Source organism: Capricornis sumatraensis, chromosome 1 (genome assembly GCF_032405125.1).
Source record: "Capricornis sumatraensis isolate serow.1 chromosome 1, serow.2, whole genome shotgun sequence".
NCBI lineage: Eukaryota > Metazoa > Chordata > Mammalia > Artiodactyla > Bovidae > Capricornis > Capricornis sumatraensis.
This window is the reverse complement of record NC_091069.1, coordinates 511,488-526,830: the sequence shown is the minus strand read 5'-3', so window position 1 is coordinate 526,830 and position 15,343 is coordinate 511,488. Positions and strand designations below refer to the sequence as shown.

At 66.9% G+C, this 15,343-nt stretch overlaps 2 protein-coding genes across 7 annotated transcripts in view; both read right to left on the bottom strand.

The window, feature by feature from the left end:
* Positions 1 to 606: 606 nt before the first annotated feature.
* On the bottom strand, positions 607 to 10,643 carry NSMF (NMDA receptor synaptonuclear signaling and neuronal migration factor). 5 transcript variants are annotated; one of them, XM_068987211.1, is made up of 16 exons: positions 10,435 to 10,643; positions 9,967 to 10,028; positions 8,879 to 9,379; positions 7,642 to 7,717; positions 6,866 to 6,871; positions 6,487 to 6,555; positions 5,592 to 5,644; positions 5,213 to 5,302; positions 4,563 to 4,687; positions 4,390 to 4,473; positions 2,691 to 2,724; positions 2,511 to 2,581; positions 2,286 to 2,365; positions 2,075 to 2,177; positions 1,840 to 1,915; positions 607 to 1,702 (listed from the first exon to the last, which is right to left on the bottom strand). In XM_068987211.1, the coding sequence occupies exons 1-16, from the start codon at positions 10,503 to 10,505 to the stop codon at positions 1,605 to 1,607; spliced, it is 1,599 nt and encodes a 532-aa protein (XP_068843312.1). In that variant the 5' UTR covers positions 10,506 to 10,643; the 3' UTR covers positions 607 to 1,604. The 5 variants fall into 5 exon arrangements, with proteins under 5 accessions (XP_068843312.1, XP_068843344.1, XP_068843327.1 ...); XM_068987243.1 differs by lacking the exon at positions 5,213 to 5,302; XM_068987226.1 differs by lacking the exon at positions 6,487 to 6,555.
* A 193-nt stretch (positions 10,644 to 10,836) lies between these two features.
* The window catches only part of PNPLA7 (patatin like phospholipase domain containing 7), an 81,220-nt gene continuing 76,713 nt past the window's right edge, over positions 10,837 to 15,343 (bottom strand). The window contains exons 27-35 of one of the 2 annotated variants that reach the window (XM_068983422.1): positions 14,677 to 14,793; positions 14,470 to 14,539; positions 13,799 to 13,915; positions 13,182 to 13,330; positions 12,687 to 12,839; positions 12,499 to 12,609; positions 12,136 to 12,220; positions 11,820 to 11,923; positions 10,837 to 11,682 (exon numbers count right to left, since the gene is read on the bottom strand). In XM_068983422.1, the coding sequence (XP_068839523.1) occupies positions 11,650 to 11,682; positions 11,820 to 11,923; positions 12,136 to 12,220; positions 12,499 to 12,609; positions 12,687 to 12,839; positions 13,182 to 13,330; positions 13,799 to 13,915; positions 14,470 to 14,539; positions 14,677 to 14,793 (939 nt within the window). In that variant the 3' untranslated portion in view covers positions 10,837 to 11,649. Of the gene's footprint in view, positions 11,683 to 11,819; positions 11,924 to 12,135; positions 12,221 to 12,498; positions 12,610 to 12,686; positions 12,840 to 13,181; positions 13,610 to 13,798; positions 13,916 to 14,469; positions 14,540 to 14,676; positions 14,794 to 15,343 lie in introns of both variants that reach the window. The other variant, XM_068983418.1, reaches the window with a different exon arrangement.

Here is a 15,343-nt window from a genome sequence, read left to right as displayed (position 1 = left end):
TGGGGCTCCAGGCCCCCCAGCCCTCTTTCGGGCTGCATGGGCAGCCTCCCACCCTCCCCAGCCCTTGGTAGCCCGGATGAACCCACCTGGCGCCTGCTGATCTGCCCACAGGCAGCTGGACCAGGAGCCTCCAGGGAAGCCAGGCCTGGCTGGACCCAACAACATCCTGGTCACTGGGTACAGGGGGCACAGGGCACGCGTGGGGGTGGCCAGCCGGCCCTGTGGTCACTTCCTGGGATTCCCCTTGTGGCCGCACTGCTGACCACGTGGCCCTCAGCTCTGTGTGCAGGGGCGGGGCAGAGGCTGTGGGGTGCAGTGCCCCTGCCCTCATCTGCAGGCCGCTCATCCGCCGGCAGCCTCTCAAGGACCTCCTCTTCCCCACAGTCTTTCTCAGAGCCCTGGGAGCCTCCTCCCTAGACCTCTTACGGAGCATGCCCTTGGTGGGGCAGGCCTAGCAGCCCCCAGCCCGGACTGAGGGGCAGGCGGCCACCGCAGCAACAAGCTCAGACCAGCAGGCCCAGAATCTTCTGGGTCCAGGGAGGCAGTGGATGGCGCTGACAGAGAAGACCCACGCAGTGGCCGCAGCGGAGGGTCAGATTTAATGTCACTCTACGGGGTGTCGTACATTGTTCAGAGCCCGGCACGAGCCCCCACTCCCCTCGACGGGGGGCACAGCCGGGTGTCTCAGACCAGACTCTGCACAGGGGGGCCAGCCCCCGAGCGCCAGCTATGTACAAGGGCCCGCCCACTGGGCCACGGCAGGCTGTGTGCGCACAGCCCAGCTGCTGCCCCACCCTCGCTCAGGCCAAGCTGGGTCCAGGCCCCCATGCAGCAGGTGGCAGGGGTTTCACCAGCCAGGACCCAGCCCTGGCAGGCCCCGCCAAGACCCTGGGCCCCTGCACCGGGAGAGGCCTTCAGAGCTCGGCCGCCAAAAGCTGAGCCAGACAGCAGCAGGGAGCCGGGTAGGTGCAGGGGACCGGGGAGCAGGCAGAGCCTGGCTCGACCCAGGGCACCCTCCGAGTGAAAGGAAGGCGTGTCCCCGCTGCCCCCGGGTACCGCCGAGGGCCGGCGCCGCGGTCAGGGAAGCAGGGGCGAGGGCAGCGCAAGCAGAGACCATCAGGGACTCGGCCGGGCCGGAGCCAGGCCGGGCAGACGGCCGCCCTGGTGCTGGTGATCGGATACGGCAGGGCTGGGGAGCTGAGGCAGACGGTCCTGGACACACGTTGAGCCGGGGGATCTATGCCATGACTAGTAACGTAGCACTTAACTAGTTAACTAGTAGCGCTGCTTCCCTTTGAATTGTCTCAGGGGTTGTAGAAAATTGCACTTATTTCTATGAACCTGCAGAGGCGCCGCCCCAGTGCTGAGCCTCCAGGCGAGGCCCGGGCAGCATCCGCCAGCCGCGGGGGCTCCTCCGGCGCGCGGGGACGGTGGCCGCTGAGACCCGCGGTGCCGTGAGGACCGGAGCCCTGGGAGGGAACCTGAGCGACGTCTGAGATGCCCTGAAGTGGCCGTGAAGACCGGGACCCACGCGGCACTGGGCAGCTCGCAGCGGCCCAGCCTGGCGCCGGCCTGAGGGAGCGGCCGGGCGGCGGTCCCGCCCCTCACAGAACGTCCTCAAAGTCCAGCAGCTTCGAGTGCTGGCGGCTCTTCCACAGGCGGTACAGCCGGAAGTCAAAGTAGGTCTCGATCATCTGCTTCCCTGAGGCGGGAGGGGCGAGGGCGCGCTCAGCCCCGCCTCCGGGACACCCCCGCCCCGCCCCGCCCCGCCCCGCGCCCGCGGGGACATCACCCCCCCGGGGGGCATGCCACCCCGCGGCGGGGCAGCCCAGCGCTCACCTTGAGCCGACAGCTCCAGGGGCGACTCGAAGATGACCCTGTAGGGAGTCATGAGGGTCCTGAGGTTCTGGAAGAGCTGAAAGGAGGGAGCGGGCTCTCAGGGCAGGCAGAGCAAGAGAGCGGGGGAGAAGCGGGGCTGGGGAGCAAGGAGCCCCAGGGCGTGAGGCCAGGCACGGGGATCTCTCTGGGAGAGCTGAGACGGAAAGGGAGTCTGCAGAGAAGTGGGGCGCTGTACCTTCTCCCCATTGGGGTTCCCCAGGACATAGCAGCCCATGACGTGGATGACGTTCGGCTCAGGGTTCACTTTGCTCATCAAGCGGCTCAACCGCTTCCAGAAGCTGGTGGGGAAGGGGTGGTCACCGGTGGCCTCCAGCCCGACCCGCAAGTGAGAGGGTGCATGGCACCCCAGCAGACACCGCCCCTGCCCCCTGCCCCGCTCTGCTCACTGGATCATGTCCTCTTCCTTCTCCACTTTGGCGAAGGTGGCCACCTTGTTCTTGAGCAGATACAAGTGTCCTGGGCCACCCTGTGAGAGTCTGCGGTTAGCGAGATGGGACTGCACGCTGGGGGCGCACTGTTCTGCCAACACGTGCAGACGCAAACGTGCCCGCCCCTGCAGGTGGCACCCTCCACCCCTGTCCCACTCTCGGGAAGGAAGGGCTGAGCCCTACCTGGCAGAAAATCAGCATCTTCCAGATTCTGGCCCCCTTGCGGTAGGCGTTCAGCTTCTTCTCTATCTCCTCTGGGGAGGGAGGGGTGTGAGTGCTGCCCCCAGTGTCTGTCTGCGGCCCCCCCTCCGCCCCCCCCCGCCGCCTGGAGATCAGAAGGCAGAGCGGTCAGAGGGCACATACCCAGGATGTCCTCGAAGGTTGCATGCTCGTGGTCCTGGGGGAGACAAGACTCCAGGTCAGAGCTCCTCTTGCGCAGTGCCCGCCACTCGACCCGAGACGGGGCTGGGAGCACTCACGTAGAGGATGGGGATAGCGCCCCCACCTGACCCCAAGACAGGGCTGGGAGCACTCACATAGAGGATGGGGAGAGCGCCCCTACCTGACCACAAGACGGGGCTGGGAGCACTCACGTAGAGGATGGGGATAGCGCCCCCACCTGACCCCAAGGTAGAGCTGGGAGCACTCACACAGAGGAGGGGATAGCGTCCCCACCCAACCCCGAGACGGGGCTGGAAGCACTCACATAGAGGATGGGGATAGAGCCCCCACCTGACCCCAAGACAGGGCTGGGAGCACTCACATAGAGGATGGGGAGAGCGCCCCTACCTGACCCCAAGACGGGGCTGGGAGCACTCACGTAGAGGATGGGGATAGCGCCCCCACCTGACCCCAAGGTAGAGCTGGGAGCACTCACACAGAGGAGGGGATAGCGTCCCCACCCAACCCCGAGACGGGGCTGGGAGCACTCACATAGAGGATGGGGATAGAGCCCCCACCTGACCCCAAGACAGGGCTGGGAGCACTCACATAGAGGATGGGGAGAGCGCCCCTACCTGACCCCAAGACGGGGCTGGGAGCACTCACGTAGAGGATGGGGATAGCGCCCCCACCTGACCCCAAGGTAGAGCTGGGAGCACTCACACAGAGGAGGGGATAGCGTCCCCACCCAACCCCGAGACGGGGCTGGGAGCACTCACATAGAGGATGGGGATAGAGCCCCCACCTGACCCCAAGACAGGGCTGGGAGCACTCACATAGAGGATGGGGAGAGCGCCCCTACCTGACCCCAAGACGGGGCTGGGAGCACTCACGTAGAGGATGGGGATAGCGCCCCCACCTGACCCCAAGGTAGAGCTGGGAGCACTCACACAGAGGAGGGGATAGCGTCCCCACCCAACCCCGAGACGGGGCTGGGAGCACTCACATAGAGGATGGGGATAGCGCCCCAACCTGACCCCGAGACAGGGCTGGGAGCACTCACATAGAGGATGGGGATAGTGCCCCCACCCAACCCCGAGACGGGGCTGGGAGAATCACATAGAGGGTGGGGATAGCGCCCCACCCGACCCTGAAATGGGCCGGGAGCACTCACATAGAGGATGGGGAGAGCGCCCCTACCTGACCCCGAGACAGGGCTGGGAGCACTCACATAGAGGATGGGGAGAGCGCCCCTACCTGACCCCGAGACGGGGCTGGGAGCACTCACGTAGAGGATGGGGATAGCGCCCCTACCTGACCCCGAGACGGGGCTGGGAGCACTCACGTAGAGGATGGGGATAGCGCCCCCACCTGACCCTGAGGTGGGGCTGGGGAGTACTCACAAAGAGGAGGAGATAGTGCCCCCACCTGACCCCAAGACAGGGCTGGGAGCACTCACATAGAGGATGAGGACAGTGCCCCCCACTCAACCCAGAGATGGGCCTGGGAGCACTAACACAGAGGATGGGGATAGTGTCCCCACCCGACCCCGAGACGGGGCTGGGAGAATCACATAGAGGGTGGGGATAGCGCCCCACCCGACCCTGAAATGGGCCGGGAGCACTCACATAGAGGATGGGGACAGTGCCCCCCCACGCAACCCTGAGACAGGAGCACTCACATAGAGGATGGGGATGATGGCGGGGTCGTCCCTGCGGATGATGGTGGGGATGTACTCAGCTTTGGGCACTTTGGAGGAGATGAGCTGCGGACAGGGGAGGCACTCAGGGCCTTGGCCGTCCTGGAGCCCCCACCCCGCCCCCACCGCTGAGCAGTAGCTGCACCGGGCCTCACCATGACCTTGGGTGGCACGAAGCCCTCAGTGTCACAAGCTACAGCCTCCAGGCCCTTCTCAGTCTCCCAGTCCAGGTCCTCGAAAGCCTCGCCCAAGGTGCAATGGGAGCTCTGCAGGTCACTACCTGGAGGGCAGGACGTGCCACCAGGCTGAGGACCATCTGCAGTACCCGCCCTGGCTACAACCCCAGAGATGGGCAGGGGACAGAGCCAGCAAGCTGGGTCCCAGAGGGTCCTCCAGGGCAGCGAGAGATCCAGGGTGGGCAAGAGAGCCAAGCTGAGGGCAAGCCGGGCTGCTGCCACCAGCTGGAGGCTGCCTGGCAGGGAAGGCTGAGGGCCCTAGGGCAAGGCCAGTGGGAGCCGGGGGGCAAGTGTCAGCTCCAGCCCGGTGTGCCTGGCGTCTGGGCCAGGGAGAAATCAGGTACTGCAGGTCTCCGGCGTGAGGGGCACCAGGCAGGGTAGACAGCGAGCCCTGGCCCTTAGCTACCCCTACCCAGAAGACTGGAGATGTCAGAGCGCCCCCCTCAGCCCGATAAACTGAGTCCAGCGTAAGCGCAGAAGCCTAGCCGTCCGGGTGCTGGAAGCGCGGGGCTGGGGGCCTAGGGGAGCCTCCGGGGAAGGTGGGCCGGCCTGCGGCGCCGGGCACCTACTGTCTCGGGAGTCGTGAGAGGTGTCGGCTTTCATGGGGGTGGGGTCGCTCCAGGACCGGCTGAAGCTCCGCTCGCGCCGCTCGGCGAACGCTGCAGTGAGAGCAGACCCCGTTAGGGACATGGCCTGCAGCCACGCGAGGTGGCTGGGGCCGGGGGCTGGGCAGGACACAGGCCGGTGGGGTCTGGAGGGTGCAGGATGCCGCTGCAACGGGGCGGGGAGGAGAGGGGCGGAGTCTGCGTCAAGGGGCGGGGCCCTGTCCTTTGGGCGGAGTCTGGGTGTGGGAAGGTGCCCGCGGGGGACACCCGCCTTGGGGGCGCAGAGAGCAGCACGCCAAGCCCCAGTCGGCCAAGAGCAGCGCCCCCCACCCTGCCGCCTTACTCTGGGCCTTCACCCGCCGGCTGCCGACCATGCGCAGGTGTTTGCGGAAGTTCCTAGGGGTGGAAGCACGGGGGTGCTGGTGAGGGCCGCCAGGAGGGGTGGGCGTGCTCCCCCCGGCTCCCCTCCCCGACTTCGTCCCTTTCTGTGAGGGGTGCCCTCCCGGCGTCCCCAGCTCTCTCACAGGCCAATCCCACCGGGTCCCTCTCTTCCCCGAGCCTCCCGGCCTGTTGGCTGCCGGGACACAGGCAAGGTCATCTCGCTTCCTGCCGCCCCCACCCTCCTCCCAGGACAGCCCCCTTGGTGGCCCCATGCACTTGTCCGCCTACCCCCTGCTGCCCACCCTTCCCTCCCCTCTGGGCACCCAGGCACACCCCGACCACCCCCAGCCCCGCTTCCTAAGAAGTCAAGAGTTCCTGCTTCCTGTGCACGACCGCCAAGGCAGCAGGGCAGGCCCCACCGCGAGGGGGACTTGAGGCCAGCAGATGCCCCCACCCTGATGCTGTGTCCCTAGGCCGCCTCAGAGGAAGGTCTCTTGAACCCCAAACTCTGCGTCCTGCCAAGGCCCCACTTGCAAGACAGACAGTCAAGCTTCCTGGACACACGTGAGCGGGGGTTAGGAGGGAAAGCCTGCCTGCTGATCCCACAGCTCTGGGCTTGAAGGGCCCGAGAAAGGCACGAGCGGGCCTGGTGGCTGCAGTTCAGCTCAGTGCGTCCCCAACACACAGGCCTGGGAGCTCAGGCCACGTGACCCCTCCTGCCTGCCGCGTCCCCAGAGCAGGGCCAGGCCAGTGGTCGCCACCGCCCTTCCCCATCAGGTCCGCTGGACTGGGGGGCCCAGGCTCGACCAGAACAGACAAGAGACAGACCCTGGTGGCGAGTGGCTGGCAGGCCCTACCTCTGGATTACAGACGCGGAATCATTCTCCCGTTTCCGGCGCTTCCTCTCCGCGTAGCCCCTGAACACCCTGGGAAACCGCCACGAGTCAGCACTGCCCTTGGCCGCAGGCGGGAGGGACAGAGACGTGGGGACGGAGGTTCGAGTGTGGGGCCCGCAGGCACCCAGGGCCCTGGGCCAGACAGAGGGTCCCAGCCTGCCTTGCCCTGTCCTCAGCCCAGCTCCCAGCAGGCCCTGGTGCAGCTCGGTGCTCGCCAGGACCCAGCATGCCCTCCTGGTCAAGGCCCAGGTCCCTGGCCTGCCCCAACCTACTTGGGGGTGGGAGAGTTCCCCAGGGACCACCACCATGCCCTCAGGCTCAAGGTCCTCCCGGTACTTACGAGATGCTGGAGTCGCAGCGGGAAATGGCAGCGTGAGGGAGAAGACACAGTGAGCAGAGAGCCTCAGACCTCTGACCCCACGGGGCTAGTTTCCTTCTTGTCACTGACTCGAAGGGTCCCGCACAGGCACCCCAGGGTGCCCGCTATGCCACAGGCCAATCCTTGAAAGGGCAGCAGATGCTGAGGTCACAGTGGCCCAGGCCACCAGATGCTGCTCAGAGGCCTGACTGTGTGCCTTGTCTCTGCTGGGACCCGCAGCAGAGTGGCCCCCGTTCAGCCTGAGGGCGGCAGTGCACGCCCCAAGGCAGCTTGCAGGGAGCATCTTCAGAGCTGGGGACCCTGCAGCAGAGTGCCGCCCCGGAGGGAACTCCTCAACAGAACACCCAGCTGGGTGACGGTCAAGGGCACGCCCCCCAGGGGACTAAGCTGTGATCGCTTGCGGTGCGTGGAAATGCAAGGAGGCTGCTGTTTGGAGCGTGTGCAAGGGCAGAGCTGGGCAGCAGGCCGGGAGAAACACCCCTGCTGGTGACTGCATCAGCCGCAGCCCCCCACCCGCTCCCCAGGAGATGGCACAGCGCGGGACAGGGCAGTGGAGACAGGACGGGGTGGGGGTGGGGTGCGAGCAGCCGGGCTGCCTTCCTGCAGGCTGACACTCAGACAGAGCGGGCGGAACGGGGGCGCTCGGGAGCGGCCGCCCAGGTGGGCTCCAGGCAGGAGCTCCTGAACAGCAGGAAGAGGCCCCGGCTTGGGCCCCGCGCACAGCAGACACAACTCACGCTTGCATAGTTGTGGTTGCTGTCTGGAAACTGAAGAGGTTTTCCTTGGGGAACCAGGTATGGATGGGGACGTCATCTGGAAGAGGCCAAGGGGGCAGTGACTAGGGTGGCTTAGGAGTTCCTGAGTCCTTCCCCACCTGCCTGGGGGGGGGGGGGGGGCGGTGTTCCTGAGCACAGGATTCCCTAGACCTATCCCGGGGCAGTGGGGCTGGCGCTGGGCCAGCAGGCTCCAAGGCCCGCTCAGCTGTTCAAGCCGAAACAGCTCAGCGGCTTCAGAACGCTCGTCTTCACTTGGCTCTCCCCCTGCTGCCCACAGCGGACACGTGTTCCCCGGAAAGCACAGCCGGCCTCCACGATGCCCAGTAAAAGCACTGACTCGTAGCCTTCCAGCCGGAGGGGCGGAGCAGGGACCATGGTTGCAGGCTCTCCTGGGGCTCCAGGGCCTTCTCTGCCACCCAGACACTCTGGGGTCCACGTGGTCGGCCCTTCCCTCTCCCAGACCTTCCTGGTGGAGGCCCTCATCAGGCGGGGAGATTGACCCTTCCCAGGGGCCCCATAGCCCCTAGACAGGGTTGGCGAAGGCCACCCTATTCTCTTCCCTGACCCCGTCCCAGAACCTGGCCTGTGTTCCTCAGAGGAGCACGAGGGCCTGGCGATGCCTGCACCCCTGGCCTGTGCCCTGATGCCCCACTGGGCTGCTGATTTGGAGGCTCCAGAGGTGCCCGGAGAGCACATGGCGGGTCTGCCAGGTAGAATTCTGCTCTTCCGGAAATGACGGGCTTGGAGCCCAGAAGCATGGGGCCACCTGAATGTCCCAGGCGGCTTCTTCCTGACAGCAGGCCTCCAGGGCTGCTCAGCTATGCGCACTGCTCGACAATCCTGGTGGGGAGCCCCACTAGCTGGCCAGGCCCCCTTGGTGAGCGGGAGTCTCACTGTGTGGGTGCCAGGGCAGGGACTGTCCCCCAGGACTCCCGGAAGGCAGCCCCACCTTTCCATTCAACCAGGCTTGCTGCCTGTTCCACCCTTAAGACTCTCCCGGCCCCCTCGCTGGGGAGGAAGCACGCTTGGCATGACTTGGTGCCAGCAAGCCTGAAGCCAGCCGTGAAGCCCAGCTGGGCATGGGGTGTGGTGGCAGGACGCCACCTGCGGGCGGTGCCTGGGGGGCCCTGCACTGTCTGGGCCTCCTGGCGCTTGCTGCTGCAGAGGAGGCTGCCCGGACCCCCAATCAGCCCCTCACCAGACACTCGGTCAACGCTGTACATCCTCTCTAGCTTCTTGCGGCGGCTGGGAGCCTCAGGCAGAGGCGGCTGGTCCACCCCAAAGGCCTGAGGAGCCGGGCTGGGGGCGAGCTGGGCGCATCCGGGACACTCCTTGGAGTCATGGCGGCTGCCCGCCCAGCTCTGGCAGGGCCTGCTGACGTCCTCGTGACTGCCTCCCGGGCTGGCGCGCAGGGTCTGGCTGTGGTGGTGGGGGCGCTGCTCCCGCTGCCGCCGCCCCCTCACCACAGCCAGCTCAATGGCCTCGGCCTCCGGGCCGGGCAGCAGGGCCGGCTCCCCTGAGATGGTGTACACGCGGGGCTGGGGGCCCTCGCCGGCCGGCTTCCCGCTGGCAGCCTCCTCCTGAAGGCTGCCCTCATAGCGGCCGTTGGAGATGAGGGAGAGGCGGCGCTTGTTCTGAGGGGCCGGCTGCATCTCGGGGGACCCGTCGTGGCCAGAGTAGGCGTCAGCCAGCAGGTGGTCTGGGGGAGAGGCGCCAGGTGAGCTTGCAGCCTGCTGGTCCTGCCTCCCGTCTCCTGGTGCTCTGGAGGCAGGGAATGAACACCCAGCGGGTGCCTGGCCCGCTGACCAAACCCTGGGCCCTAACAACTTCACAAAAGGGCTTTCTGAGCTGTGCCGTACCCCAGAGGTTCATACTTCACTTCCATCGGGGCCCCAAGCCCCTCTTCTGTGCATGTCGGTGATGGGGGGGCAGGAACAGGCAGGCCACCTCCCAGCCTGCCACCGCACCCGTGTGCCCAGTGCCAACTTCTCCCCTCCCCCTCACCAGCTGGCCCCCAGAGACAGTGGTGCCAGCCCTGGGGGGTGCCAGGAGGCCTGTTGCCATGCCAACGGCCCAGGCTGGGTGGGTGCCATGGTGATGAGTGACTCGCAGCTCCTCCTGGGGCTCTGGGCCAGGGAGGGCAGGGGGCGTGAGGAAGCCAGCCCAGCAGGGCGGTAGCTGCCCGCTCACAGCACACAGTGAGCAAGGGCTGTGTCTGCGGGGCAGGAGGCAGCACACCCTCCCCCAGACTGGCAGCTGTGGGTGGGCCGGGTCGCGTGCCCCTACCTGCGCCATTCCGGTTTTCGGGGTGACTCTGGGACAGGTACTCGCCAAACGCTCGGGCTGCTCTGAGGGGGTGGACAGCGGAGTGCGCCGTCAGGGCACACCGCCCCCTCTGGCGCCCCCACGCCCCCACCCGCGCCCTCTGCACCCGCAAGGGAGGGCTCAGGGGCCGTCCCCAGCAAGCACTCCCATCCCACCTCAGACCGCCCAGGGCTGGCAGGTCGCAGCTCCGGGGACCCTTGGCGTCCCGGGCATCTTGGCCAGACCTGCAGGCGGGGCCTGGGTCTGCTTTCCCTCCAGCCCCGGCCGCCCAGTGCGTGTGGGGGTCGTGAGGTCGGGCACCTCGCCCACCGCAACCTCAGAGAGGGGAGCCGAACGGAGGTCGGGGCGGGCGCCGGCTACGCGCATGCTGCAGGGACCGGGACGGGGCGGGGGCGGCGCTGGCCCCGGAGGGCGGTCCGCCGCACTCACCGCACTTTGGCCGCCACCGAAGACATGGCCTCGCTTCTTAGCGCCCTCCTCCGGGAGGCGACGGCGCCCATGGTCGAGGCGGCGGCGCATCCCCAGGCCTCAGAGCGCGCCCCGCGCCCGCCGCCTCCGTCGAGGGTGCCGCGCCGCGCCGAGGACTGGGATCAGGATAGGGCTCGGGCTCGGGCTCGGGACCCGCATGGCAGCTCCGGGGCCCTCCACGCGCCCCGCCGCACCGGACTGAACGGCCAGGCCCGGGGGTGGCGCTCCGCCCACCGCGACGTCAGGGAGGTGGAAACCCCGCCCACCTGGCGTCAGAGCGGGGCGGGGCCCAGTGAAGCCCCACCCGCCCCGCCGGCCGTGGGCGGGGCCGGGACCAACCGCGGCTCTGCCCTCTCGGCTCTGCCTCCCGAGCCGGGAAACCGAAGCCTAAGGACCCCCGGGGCACAGGGTCCCAGGCCCTCCGGTCAAGGGGCTCCCTGGTCTCGCAGACCCACGTGCCCCGCTCGGAGACCTGCAGGGACCGTGGATCCCAAAGTCAAAGGCTTGACATCTATTTTTTTGTACAAAAGAAGTCCCTGGCGCTATTTAATGATCTGAAAAGCAAAGTGCCCAGGTCATCTTAGGGAAGAATCGTGTGTACAAAGTACGAACGACGCCTGAGAGCTCCGGGGGGCTTCATGCCCGGTTAGGCGGATACCAGCACTATCCTGACCTTGGGTGCCCTGCCTGCCTGGCTTCGGGTCCCAGGGTCCCACGCAGTGACCTCACAGGCAGGCAGGCAACACTATACCCTCCAGGGTCAGGACTGTGAGCTGCCCACCTTGGTGGGGCCCCGGCCCAGGGACCTCAGCACAGGGACCACATGTCCCGCATAATCAGATCTGCCTTTATTGATAGGCAAAGCAGAAACACGAGGGCTCCAGCACGAGGGGCCACAAGGGCTGACACAGCCCTGACGACTGCTGCGTGTGCAGGGGATGCCAGGGCCAGTGGCCCTCCAGGAGAGGCCAGGGCAGAGGGGCCCCAGAGTGGCACTCCACACTGGGCCCCAGCGGGTCTCCCTGGCAGGCTGAAGAGCTGCAGGAGCTAGGCACTCTGAGACGGAGCCACGGGAGGTGCTGGCTTCACGGTGCTTCAGGGTGGAAACTTCTCCCCATCTTAGTCAGAGAGCTGGGGTGCTGAGGAGTCCTCGGGTATTTGGGGGGAAGCCAGACCTCAGTGTTGATGCCGAAGTGAGGGCTCATCCTCCTGTTAGTAAACAGCACATGGTCAAGGTCAAGGTGGGGGCAACCCTGGAGGGCAGCAGGGAGGGAGCAGCTGGTCTGCTCTGGAGCCCTCAGCGCGTGTGGCTCAGCCAAGGGGCACAGGGTGTCCAGGCAGCTCACCAAGTCAGAGCCCTGGTCGGCTGGGGCGCCTTGGAAGTCAGCGTACGCGTCCTTGGAGCCTCCCAGCAGCACCTCCTCATACTCAGTCTGGTAGTCAGACTCATCTGGGAAGAGAGCAGGGCCATGTGTGCCACCTCCTGAGAGCAGGGGCAGGGGCCATACACAGGCAGGGGTCCTGCTGTGCAGCCAACCAGGTCTAGGGGCTGCCAGAGGCAGCCTGGTGCCCAGGGCAGCTTACTGAGACTGAGGGTCAGGAGGGGACGTTGCCACCACCACCCTTAGCTGTTCGGCATGTATGTCTCGGGATCCAACTCACCGTCCCCAGCAGCCACCTTGGCAGGCTCGATACGCGATACAATCTCAGCAAGGTCCGTGAAGGAGGCGTTGGGGCAGGTGAGGACCTGGGGGCGGAGGCGAAGAGGCCATCTGACCTGCTCCTGACTGCACCCGCCCTCTCTGCGACCCTGCGTGGGCGATGGTGGAGTCCTGAGCAGTCCCACTCCAGCAGCCTTCTCCCAGCAGAGCACTTCCCGGGGGAGAGTCAGAAGAGGCCCCTGCCAGGGACAGGGGGCACCTGCCCTCCTGATTGGCTGAGCGGGGGTGCCAGGTGGCGCAGGGGGAGGACTGGCACCAGGGGGTGGGCCTCGGCGGGGGCGCGGCCGCCTGCTCGGGCACTCACGTCGCTCGCCTTCGTCTTGCTCGTCCCCTGCCGGTCCTGCAGCATCTTCTCCAGCACGCCGCTGCGACCCCAGATGTCAAACACTGTCCGGCCGTGCTGGTACCCCACCTCCTGCACACACACGGGAACCCCATGATGGGAGTGGGAGCGCAAGGAGGCCCGGGGGCGCAGCCGGCCTGGACACTCACGCAGATCTCATCAAACTTGCTGAACTCCAGGGTGCCATAGCCGTCAATCGGGGGGCGCAGGTACTCGCAGTACTCGCTGTTCTTCACCATCTCCAGCTGCCGGACACAGCACACGTAGGCTAGGCGTGTCTGGATCTCAGCCATGTTCAGCACCTGCCAGGCCGCAACACTAAGTGTGGCTGTCCTGTCCCCACATGGCTCCTGGCCTCCGTCTGGGCACAGCCACTGTGTCCTCCCTGGCCCCTCCATCCCCGCCCTCCCCATGGGGAGACTACTTCTGCTGGACCTCGGGGAGGGGGCTGGGCATCCACCAGGGGGTCTGGAGCCTATATGCATGTCCCCCTCCCCAGAGCTGGTCCCAGGCAGGCAGGGACCATCCCTCGCTGGGCCCAGAGCCTGGAAGACACTACTCCCTCCCTGCCCGTCTCAGGGTCTCAGGGACATGGGCACCAGGGCGTGGGGAGGAGGGGCCAGAGCAGGCAAGGCTGGGCCCACCTTGACCTTCGTGGCCAAGGGATTCCAGCGCTTCCACAGGAGCCACCAGCCCGAGAGCGCGTCCCCGTAGTTGGTGAGGTCTGTCTCATCCCGGCTGCCCACGTCAATGGCGATCACCACCTTTGCCCCCATCGACCTGGCCACATCCGCTGGGGAGGAGGTGGCCTGGTGACCAGTGGGGACAGGTGCGCAGAGCCCTTGGTGGGAGCACAGCTGAGAGGAGGCTGGGGTAGAGCTAGGGGTGGGGGCAGAGCCTGCCTGAGAGGCGCTGGGGCAGCACGCGGGCCTGGGGGCGGGTCTCCTCTCCACTGTCACACCGGGGCCTGTGCAGGGGCTGGCGAGTGCAGAGCTGTCCAACAGGTGGCCGGCGTGCCCCAGAAGGGGCTGTGCCCATAGCAGCCGCGACACCTGCAGGCTGTTAGTTCTCGCTGTGGGCACAGATGGGCCCTAATTGCACCGACCGCCACTTGGCCTTGCTCTGAGCTCTGAGCGCCGCAGAGCCGGCGACGGAGCCATCTGCCAGCAGCGGGCCTGCGTGCCTCCTGCACTGCCCCGCCGACGGGCACACGGAGCCATGGGGTCAAGGCAGGTGGGCGCCCCTCCCTCCCGCCCAGTACCTGGGAGGTTGTTGACGTAGCCCCCATCCATCAGCAGGTGCCCGTCTTTGGGGTCGCAGAGTGGAGGCATGTAACCCGACAGGGACATGCTGGCACGCACGTACCTCCACAGCGATCCTGGAAGGGCGCGCAGAGGGGTCCGGGAGAGGGAAGCAGACTTCCGCTGCTAGCAGCTCAGAGCCTCGCCCAGACAGGTCCTGAGCCCCCCGCACACCTGGCCCGGCAGAGGGCGCCAGGCCGGGCAGAGGACACCCTTCCTGGGCACCCTCGGAGGGGGAGGAGCTGGCGGGGCTGGACTTGCTCCGGGCTCCCCACGTCTCCCCTGGCTACGACCTTCTGCCGGCTCTGCCACCCCACTCACTTCCAACCAGACTCATTTCAAGGGCTCCCCAACACTCTGGCCTGGAAAAGGGCCCTCAGCTGCCCACCATGGGTCAGCCTTCCCAGGGACCCCCCTCGAGCAATGCCAGACCCTGAGTGCAATCTGTACACTGCCATGACCCTCATGCCCCACTCTGGCCCCCGTCTCCACTGACCCTGTAGCCTTCGGGCCCTCAGCAGAGTCATCTTGTTCAGACCTCCCCGAGTCCCTTGCCTCGTCTGGGGGGCACTCCTTCCCTGGAGCCACTCCGCCCCGGCTGGGAACGTGCGTCCAGGGAGGAGGCACTCACCGTCCGTGTGGACCCGCATGGCTGAGGCGGAGATGTCTGTGGTGACGGCGAAGTACGGGACCCACAGGTCCTGTGAGGAGACAGGACTCAGACAGACCAACCCAGGCTGCCAGCACTTGATTCTCAGGGCCCAGGGCGTCTAGACCCAGGCAGCCGGAGACCATGGAGTCTGCTAGGGCTCCCAGGCAGTCCTTGCCAGGGCCGCACCTCAATCTGCCTGTCCTTGAAGACGCTGGAGATGCTGCTGTTGAAGCCAGCCCCCGAGAACATGGAAGTGATGGGGTAGGTCAGGTCCAGCATGGTCTTCACCATCGACATCATGTCCTGGGGGGGCACACAGGGGACAAGTGAGGCCCCCGCAAGGGAGAACTGGTGCACACCCCTGCCTGTAGGCACAGGCAGCAGCCAGCCCCGCGGGACCACCAAGAACCTGCGTCAGGAGAAAGGAGTGGGCACACGGGCACCCCTGCTTCCTGCAAGCAGAACAGGGGCCTCCTGGAGGCACCCAGGGTCTGGGGGGAGCAAGCACTGCAGCCTGAGGGGCCGGGCCTGGAGGTCCCAGGGGAGCAGCCACTGACCCCTGGCAGGCTTGACCCACTGGGCCCTTGCTGCCTGCTCAGAAGGGCCGGCTCTGGGCACACTGGGATGAGGCCATCCAGGCCCAGGGCTGGCTGCATGCCCACCGCTGCCCAAGCCTGGGTGCCAGGGCAGGCGCTCCATCCCCCCGACAGAAGCAGGGCCCTGCCAAGGGCCTCACTGCCAAAGCCCTGGGACACCGGGGAACAGAGGCCCGCCCTCCTCAGTGAGGCTGGACAGCTCGGCCTGTGAGCACAGGATCAGGAGCGCCTGACCCCTCAGGGCTCGGGGCGAGGAG

Coding starts and splice junctions, on each gene's coding strand:
- NSMF (XM_068987211.1), bottom strand. CDS start 10,505: ATGGGCGCCGTCGCCTCCCGGAGGAGGGCGCTAAGAAGCGAGGCCATG. Junction 2,725..4,389: donor CCATCATCCCCATCCTCTAT/GTGAGTGCTCCT, acceptor TGTCTCCCCCAG/GACCACGAGCATGCAACCTT. Junction 1,703..1,839: donor CCTGGAGCTGTCGGCTCAAG/GTGAGCGCTGGG, acceptor CTCCCGCCTCAG/GGAAGCAGATGATCGAGACC.